Genomic DNA, 10,851 nt, shown 5'->3' on the forward strand with positions numbered 1-10,851 from the left:
AGAGAGAGAGAGAGAGAGAGAGAGAGAGAGAGAGAGAGAGAATAATTTAAAGAAATTTAAGTTATTGTATATTTCCTTTATATATAATATGATTAAGTACACATATTAATATAATTATACATAATTATATGAATATGTGTACTTGATCATATTATGTATAATTATATGTGTACTTGATGAATATGTGTACTTAATCATATTATATACAAAGGAAATATACAATTACTTTAATTTCTTTTAATTTCTCTCTCTCTCTCTCTCTCTCTCTCTCTCGACTGGCCTGGAGATTTTGTAATCAAAATTCTTATTGTTTCTATACGTTCTTTTTTTTTTTTTGTTAAAATGTTATATTTTTAATTTTAACCTATAGTTCTTTATTTCTATTTATCTTTATTATTATTAATGTTTATTATTACTATTGATTATATTATCTTGTTATATGGTATTGTTTTTTATATTATTTTGTGAACTTTTTATTTCGTATCATCTTTTTATTTCATTTTTTTTTGTTATTTTAGAAGGCTGTATGCCCTAAAATATCAATAAACGCTTTTATCTAGGATAACTCCAGTATATACGCCGTTATTTATCAAAAATTTAATTCATTAAATATTATTTATTATGTTTAAAGTAAACAAACTGTATCAGTAAAAACTTTGTACTATCTACTACTATGAAAAAAATATTAGAAATACGAAATATTTATATTTCGTATTAAAAAATGAATTTTTTTAAACTCTTATATTTTTGCCGTATATCCCATAGAGATGGGATGTATGGCTACTCATAGGGACATGTACGGCTCATGAAACATTACATGAAACATTTACAAATAATGCACATAAATAAGATGTAAAATGATAAATAACTTATAAAATTTATAAAGTTTTATTAAGGTATATAAATTTATAAAGTTTTATATAAGAAAATGATAAATATGAAGTAATATAATAAATAATAATTATGATCTTCCATGTATTACAAGTGATATGAAGTACATATAATGCGTTTATTGCATTTAATGCACTGAATTCAATCTGCCCACTTTGTATATACTTTGGGCATAAATTCCGCCCGCTAAAAATGCCGTATATAGGTGGGATACATAAGACAAAAAATTAAAAAAACAATACAAGAATACAAGAGCAAGGTATTTGTCTTTTGTTATATATATGCTTTACTATTCCTCTACACTCATGTATCACGAAATGACCACTAAGTCTTTTGCACGTCCTACAGTAATCATTTTATGATCAGATTATAATTTATGATGGTGCTACTCAACAGTAACAAATTGATTCAATTCACAATAATTTCATTAATATTAACAGTAAGAAATTGAATATCATCATAACACATACATAACACATTATGTACAATACTTGTACATAAAGGCATGTAATAAAATAGTTGTGGGAAAATTACCCCCACGATCCTTTTATTTTTTCTGACTTCTGCGGCATAAATCCCAACACGGCGTATTTGCCGGAGTTATCCTATCTATTTCTATCTCTCTATGTATATATATATATATGTGTGCGTGTGTGCGCGTGTGTGCGTGTGTGTGTGTGTGTGTGTGTGTGTGTATTGTCTAACATAAATTAACACGATAAGTTAAATGCGGATATTTATAGATATGTAAGTATAAATTTATTATATATATATATATATTTTTTTTTGTATCTTCCTAAAGAAATTTCGAGTTGTGCTATATTATTACAAACATTTTTCTTATATTATTTCTAATGTAACATTTCTTTGTATTCTTAATTCTTCTTCTTTTTCTTTTTTCTTTCATGATCGAGTATAAATAATTTGTAAAAATTGTTTATATTATTTAAAAATATTTTTGGAAAATGACGAGAATTCTATTTAAAAGACAAACACTTATAACTATTTAATCATCAAATAATTTTTTTTTATTATTGCAGTAAAAATATAACTGCAAATCTGTTTTACTATTCACTTTTCAATTTTTTTGTAAAAGTAAACTAGCGATAATAACTCTCGTAACACATTTTCCATTGCCTAGATCTGTTGCGCAATTCGTTCGATGAGAGTTTATTTCTTTCTTTTTATACATACAGTGTATGTAATTTTCTTAGTGTCATACAAATGCCAAAAGTGCTCCTATTAAATGGAATGAACGAGTTCTACATTCGTGACATAGAGCAACAAGCAAGATGCGATTTATTATCGTGATGGAGTTGCCAATAAGGTTAATACCGCAACTCGCATGACTGCATTAAATTCGCGGCCATTCGCTTATCAACATCCTTTCTAACTCGCCATTGCAATCTATTATCGCTTCTCACCAAGCATTATCCGATATAAAAAAACTGTGAGTTCTTGTAAGTAACAGTATGCCTTCATGCGTGAAGTTTCCGCAATCAAATCGCAAACGGAATGCAACAAAAGCATCAGAAAAATTATTTGTTCGGATTAATGGAACTGAACATAATCCATACTATAAAAATGTTGGTCCTATTGATCCAATGGATCATATGGATGGATTTAGCAGGTGAGAAATATCAATATATTTGTATCACGCCTAAAAATCTCTTATAAATTCTTTTTCAGAATCAAGTACTTGTTCATTCTGAATCAAATATTTAAATCATCTCAAGAAACACAACAAATTAAAAGAAAGTGATTATTACCTTATTTTGATGTCATAAAAAGATCAAAATGATGATTTTTGGTTACAAAATTAGACTGTTTATTGATTTTAAGAATCAAAATAAAATCATTTCGATTTTTTGTGTGTTCCTTGGAATTCACATCATCATATAACTGTTTATAATTACACAGTTCAATACTTTTTTGAGATCTGAATAAACAAAGCATTTTCTGATGTATTTTTGTTCGCTGAAAATGAATCTGGCCGTGGAATTGGCCTAATACGTCAGATTTTCGAAAAAATTAAATATGCCAAAATTGACATTTTGAGCCATTTTTTGTAGCTAAAAATTTTTTTGTTCAATTTCATTTACGCCACTTTAAATTGATGTAAATGAATATTACGAGTAGTGGGAGATTAGAGGCGGTTTAGGCAACTTGTGTCGCGATGGCAATGCCGCTATCTCCATGCTAATTATGCATACAACAAAAAATCGTTCCATAATAAATAAAATTATTTTATAAGTAAACGATAGCATTTTAAAGTGGCATAAATGAAATTGAAAAAAAATTTTTTTAGTCAGAAATAAATAGTAAATATGGCCAAAAACGTCAATTTTGGCACATTTAATCTCAATTTTTTCGAGAACCTGACTTGTTAAGCTATTTGGCTGGATTCGTTTTAGCTAACAAAAATACATCGGAAAATGCTTCGTTTATTCAAATCTAAAAAAAGATTTATTTTTGTATAACTATTATTATATATATATTTATATATTAGCTAACAATAAGTTCAGCATGAAAAATCTATTTGTAAATTTTTATATACTATACTCATATTTATAGAAGCTCCATTTTCATAATTATTATTACTATAATTATTATTACTATAATGTTAGTAATAATAATCTAACTTACATTTATAATTCTAATAGCTATAAAAAAATTTTACTATACCTAATTATATAATAATTAAAAATATAGTAAAGTTCTAAGATATGAATTATAAATAAAATAAACATTTTGTACTTAGTAAAGTCGCAATTATAAATATTTTCCTAACATTAATTTATTATTTTATGGTAATAATAATTAAAAAATATAAAAGAAAAAATAAAGAATAACAAATAATAAAACAATTATATTCGATATGATTGCATGAATATATATCATATATAGTTGTGATTGTATATATGGTTGTATTTATATATACATATACATACTTATATGTATAAGCATTCTTTAAGCATCATGTAGCTCATCGGTTTGAAAATATAAAATTCAAATTTGCAAAATGCACAAATCTCGAAACAATTGTGTGTAAATAAAAAAATCTTAATACACATGCTAATATTTATGTATATTTGGTGTAACTACTAAGAAAGTTTCCAGCAACAGTGCAATATATCGTCGGCATGTGTATGCACGAGTTACGATGCACTGATAATTATACATATATATCCCATGGAAATAAGTTTTCACTGCAATAAATACTCTCTGACGCGGAAAGTCATGCATACGTATATAGAAAAACGTATTTTATAATTAGAAAATACGGTAGTTATATAATAGGCAATTACGTAATGTACAACACTAATATCAAAAGAAATTATTTAAATTAATTATACTTTAACTAATTAAATTAATCACTTTAATTAATGTAATTAATTAGTTTTTGTAGATAATGTAAAATATATAGTATAGAAAATATATGATGAACTCTAAAAAACTTTTAAAATTGTCGAAATCTAATCTGATAAAGAAAGTGTAAGTGCTATAACCGTTGCGCAATTTAGTGTGTACAAAAATATTTTTTATTTGATTTACTAGAACATTTCGACTTCAGTGTGTCCTCATCAATGGTTAAAAAATCACATTCAATTCGAATAGATTCAAGGAAATGATAACGATCGTCATTTTTTTCTATAATTCTAATAATACAAAAAATTAATGATCTATGTCACAAACAATAATATATGTATAGTATAAAACCGGGAGAGATAATTCACTCTATAGATCTGAAAATATATAGTGAGAGCAAAAAGTATAAGGAAATTTTTGATAAAAAAATGTCTTATTTATAGAAAATAAATATTAATTAGTAATACGTATATATTTTATACAATGAATACATTCTGTTCTAACATATACAAATGAGCTTCGCATTATATTTTTGATATTATAAACTAAATTTCTCGACTGTACGAATACTTTTTGAGCATCTTAATAATGGAATTTTTAATTTTTGGTTATTTTTCAGATGATATATTTTCTATAATTAATACCAGGGTTGGGTAAAAGTTAACTTTTTTTAAAACTAAGTTAAGTTAAAGTTAAGTTAAAGTTAGCCTTAAAAATTTAACTTAATTAAAATACAAGTTAATCCATGATAAAATTAATTGAATTAAAAGTTAAGTTTAAAAGTTAAATTTGGTTCAAACAAATAACTAAAAAAGAAAAAGTTTGATTATTTCACATAATTTTTCATATTTTTCCTTTCACAGCTTACTCATTAAAGAATCTAATTATTTTTTTTGTTCACAAATAATGATTATAAAATAAAATTATTAAATTATATATTCATTAGCCTCTTGCATTGTATCTAAGGATTGACTTAAAAAAAAAAAAAAAAAAAAAATCAAAAGTTAAAAGTTAATAGTTATCGATAAAATGTAATTAAAATTAAGTTAAAAATTAAGAGTTTAAAATGTAACTAATTATAAGTTAAGTTAAAATTAATTAATTTTTTAACTTTTTAACTTAACTTTTATCTTTTTAATTTATCCAATCCTGACTAATACATATTTTTTATATATATAATTTTAAGGTATATATAATTTTAAGAAATATACAATTTATTTTATACTTTATGAATAAATTGTTAATTATCCAAGAAATGATCATCAATTAAATGTCGAATCGAAGTTGAATTTGGTATTGAAATCATCGTTGATATCAAATTGATCGACAAATCGATTCGACATCAATTTGATGACTTATTTCTCATTGGATAATATTGAATTTTTTTAAATAAAGTTTTAAAAAAATATTTTCTTTGTACGAATACTTTTTGTACACTATAAATTATAGTATAATCAAGTATCATTAAACTTATAGAAAAATAACGACGATAATTTATCATTTTATTAATCTTTTCACATGACTAACTAACCATGTAGAACGATATATTGTCTTTGATAATTGAAGAGATTCTCGTATCTAGCTGTGTTTAAATGCGGTTTTTTGTTCGACCATTAATTATTGCCGAGGATGACTCGAATAGAGTCCAAACGTTCAAGTAAAAGAATATTTTTACATACTGAATTGCATATACTGACTACACTTTACATTCTCTCATTAACTCTTTTCTTATATTGATTATTTTGTATAGTATAATTAGTTAGTGGCATAGTTAATAGTTTAAAATATTTTAACAACTATAAATATCAATTAAAACAGTCTTGTAGCACAGTTAATAATTTAAAATAAGTTAAAATAAAGTCAATAAGTATAAAATTGAGAGATTACAATTTATTTCAATATTTTTTTTTATTTTGCAGTGGTATAATAATAATATGTATGTATAGTTATAATGAATCGAATGTCTGTGTATCACATTTCATGCGTTGACAATGAAAGAATTAGTCACTTCCCCTTCACAATTGTCAATTACATAGTGTATTTACATTAGAAAATAGCACTTAAATTAAATTGTTCGTACACATTAAACGTGATTCTTCGGCGGTCTCGATGAAGATACACATACGTATCCTATCTATCTTCTCTCTCTCTCTCTCTCTCTCTCTCTCTCTCTCTCTCTCTCTCTGTCTCTCTTCACATTTAAGTCATATGTAAATAATTTCTCTCAACAAGTTTATCAGACATTTTATTTATATTTTATATCAAAATGTGTCAAAAAAAGATATAAGAGTTCTTGTAAACTATTGATTTTGATAATTCTGCTTAATATTTTTACATGCAAAATAACTATGGCAATCATATTACGTAAAAAAATTATAAAAATCTATTTAAAAATGACACAATAATAATATAAGTATATTATAATATATATTTTATTATAATACAATAATAATATAATTTATATAAGTGAAGAATTAATTTGAAGAATTAATTCTTTTCGAAAATTAATTTTACCATTATTTCTGTTCAGATCATACAACTTTTGTTTGTTTAAAAAGTTTTTTTACTATTTGAATGGGTAAATTAAAAAAGAGCCACTCAATATAAATTTTTTGAACAATTAGATAATTATAACCTTATTACATCTTCAATAATAAATTGTACCTTTAAGTTTCCATCTCGTTCTATGTCGTATGTCCTTACTCATATATGAATGCAAATATTACACAAGAATTAAATTGCAATTGGTTTCACTATTTAAAAACTGCACCAATATGTATCATTTGTAAGCGATAATATCATGTTTAATTCAACAATTTTCAATAATAACTTGAATATCCCGAATCTTCAAAGACACTTCCTTTTATAACACTTATTATGTTAATTACACTTATTACTATTTTATTTATTATTGTGCAGGATTATTTTTAGCGATATAAAACTATATTTTATAAACAGAAATTATATACACAAACATTACAAAAACATAGTTTTGCAACTTATACAAAATTTTTTGCACATTTGTATAATATTTTTTCCGCGCGAAGCGTCCATATGATAAACCAAACGCTGAGATAGTTCAAGGGAGTCTGACAAATTTTGCTTAGAACGTAGCATATATATTAGGTGTGTGTGTGTGTGTGTGTGTGTGTGTGTGTGTTTGTTTGTTTGTTTGTGTGTGTGTGTGTGTGTGTGTGTGTGTGGTGTGTGTGTGTATTTCCAAGCGAGCACATGTCACGTGTCCCTTAAGCTTAACTCAGAAGGGCTAGAGGTAGCAATGGGACTATTGTCGGATACTGCCGCTGCTGCACTCATATGCTGTAATCATCAATGGAGGGTAGTTCTCGGAAAAATTCTCCATAGGGGGATTAGACCCTTGTGTAGTGAACTAAACATCTGTCCAAAAATTCTACCACTAACACATACATTTCTTGTTCTACTACTTACCATACATTTCTTGTTTTTTTCTACGAATATTTTTTTTTTCTTATTTTAATATAAAGATTTAACTGGAGATTCTTTTAGTTACATCCATCGCTGGTTCAGATTTTATGAATATATTTATACCTGTTAATATATATACGTGTTAATTCTTGCGTTGTGAAATCTATTTTGAGATCTATTTTGATATTTTTAAATAATGACGTACAGTATTCGAGAAAATGTACTTTAATGATCCATCTTACATTGTAAATATTTCAAATAACAAAAAATAAATTGAACTTTTAAAAAATTAAACTTTCATACATCATTTTTGTCGACAATTAATTATAAATGATTAATTGATGCAATTATTTAAAAAAATGTTTTTCTGCTTTTGTATCTTTAAAATATTAAACATTAATGGAAATAATATCTAATCCTAAAGTCGTCTGTATTACCGACTAAATGTAATCTTTATATAACAATTACTTTTTTCCCTTTTTTTGATTAAAAAATCCTTTTTTAGAATTAAAGTATGCGCATTAATATATGTCTGTGAGATGAAGTTTATTCTGAGAATGGCAAAAAATTTGATCTGAAATTGAGATCGTCATTACCATTTCTTAGTCCACTATGACACTCCAGATCAATAACGTCGTGATGCAACATTTGTCTCATATAAAAGCTGTGCAATCAGTATCTACTGATTACGAAATAGTAGTTCATAAATTAGTAGTTGTACGAAGAAACTACATGGAATTCTTAAAATTGGACTTAGACGTCTAATTAAAACGCTATTGAAAATTTATGTATATGTATAAGATATTGACGTACATAATGATATGTGGTAATGACAAATCATCTCTGTGTAAATATTAGCTATTTACAATATGACTATTTATATTTTGTAACATATATATAACATATATCTACTATCGATTTTTTGGCATATCGAAATACAGATTTATGATTCGGACTCTTACTTTTTCTTAATAAATCGCGAAACAAATCAATTGAAATATACATGTGTAGGGGAGACCGGGGATAGTTGATACATGGGTCTTACACTTAAAATTGCTGCAAAACAACAAATAATATTACATAAAAAAATATAATATTTCCATAAAAACATTGTAGTTATGATCCAATAAGTTATTTCAGAATAAAAAATAGAATAAAAAAATATTAATATCATTATCAACAATATTTATATACATATAGAAATAATTTTTTTCATTTATAATAATACCAATAATTATTTCTGATCAAGATTTTTTAAATATATACATACGATATACATATATTATTATTAAATATATATATACATATATTATTATTAAAACATCATATTATAATATTTCATTGCTTTTTTATTATCACATTAATTATTGTTATATTGTAATATAAATTATCTTTTTATATAAAATAAAAAATGTATTATTGTACTGAATATTAAGGATATCGGAAATGTTGATTTAATGCGTTATCGCATCCTATGTGATATGTACGAGTGTAGTAGTACAACATTTCAATTAATTTGTTTTATTGTTTATTAACAAAAAGTTAATCAAGCGGTTCCGGCATGCCAAGAAATTGATAGTACATATAATATGTGTACATTATTACGAAAAGAATCTTGTTTCCAAGAAAAAATATTTTTTTGCATTAATTGTATAACATATTGCATGTCATTTGAAATGTAAAGTTTGCACTGTTTATCGTTACATAGTACCGGCAAGATGTAAAATCACGACAATTCTGGCTCTTAATCTTAATTGTCGTCAATCACTATCAATTGTAGAGTGATTACGCCGCCTCTTTAGTTGTAATTTACAGCTCATATAGGGATGATATTTACAATTCATATCATTAATATATATGATAATATTAACAATGATAAAAAATAATTATTATTAATAATTAATCGTGAAATTACATGCATATAATTATTATGTATTTCAGATTGTTTATACACATTTTAATTTATATAAATCACACATTTTAATTTATATAAATCTTTTCGTTAATTCAGAATTAACTTTTTGCAAAATTTGGTTGTATGACTGTAAACTGTTTAAAATCATATTTTAAATAAAAGTTAAAGTAGTCTTTAAATTAATTTTTAAGTTAAAGTTCTATTTTAATAAAGTCTAATAAAGAACTCATAAAAGTTGAGTTTCTGTAATTATGCATAAGCGTTGAAATAAAGAAATCAGAACCACGCATACAACATGGACGTGTATTCAAAACGTTCTATTCGCTGTTTGTAGGTAATTATTAATTCAAAAGATAGTACACTGAAAGAAAACGAAATAGTTGTGGCAACTATAAATTTCACAATTTTTACAATTTAAGTACCTGTAATTAGTTTACAAAGTAATAGCAACTAAAGTAGTACTGAATACTGTAAAAAATATAGTTACGGTAATAATATTGTAGATATTATTAATTGATAGTGAAATAATGATTCAACTACATTGAGTAGTTACTTGGATTTCATGCAAATAAATATATTATAACAATTACATTTTTCTAGTCTAGTTTAGATAAAAACTTTTTTTTAATAAAGCATTCTATATAATCATAACTAATCAATTATTGTTGAGGTAACTTTAAGCCCTTTAAGGAATACATTTAAAACCTTTTTTCTAAAGTCGTTCAGCATGAGCAGTACGCAGCATTGTTACCAGAAGAATGTAGAAGAGTTTAATTTCTCCTAAGAAGAAAATCACTCACAATAAAAGGCGTAGCATTGGGCTCGAACTTGGAAAACAAAAATAAATAAAAAATGCATACAAACATGTATAATTATGTAAAGTTTTAATAAGAATAATAAGTAAATTAAGTGAATATAGTAAGAAAATAGTAATACTAATCGTAATTAATAGTAATATTAATCATTTGTAATTGATTAATATTACTAAATGAATTTCTTAGTTTTATATTATAATTTAGTATTCTTAGTATAATTTTATTTTATATATATATATTAGGTGTACAACTTTGCTTCCGCCGTTTTCCTATAGATGGCTTTAGCGGTAAGTGGTGGTCGAAATAAATAGATCATAGACGTCATACAATAAACTTGGGCATCTGTCAACATAACCCCATAGAAACATTAGTCGATTTGTGTCTGCATCATAAAGTTATTCTCGATTGAAAATGTCA

At 25.0% G+C, this 10,851-nt stretch overlaps 1 protein-coding gene across 1 annotated transcript in view; it reads left to right on the plus strand.

Moving 5' to 3' along the window:
- Positions 1-2,363: 2,363 nt before the first annotated feature.
- Positions 2,364-10,851, plus strand: part of LOC108687318 — a 49,691-nt gene continuing 41,203 nt past the window's right edge. The window contains exon 1 of the mRNA XM_018193054.1: positions 2,364-2,521. Within this exon, the coding sequence (XP_018048543.1) occupies positions 2,364-2,521 (158 nt within the window). The remainder of the gene's footprint in view (positions 2,522-10,851) is intronic.

Source organism: Atta colombica, unplaced genomic scaffold, assembly GCF_001594045.1.
Source record: "Atta colombica isolate Treedump-2 unplaced genomic scaffold, Acol1.0 scaffold1, whole genome shotgun sequence".
Taxonomy (NCBI): domain Eukaryota; kingdom Metazoa; phylum Arthropoda; class Insecta; order Hymenoptera; family Formicidae; genus Atta; species Atta colombica.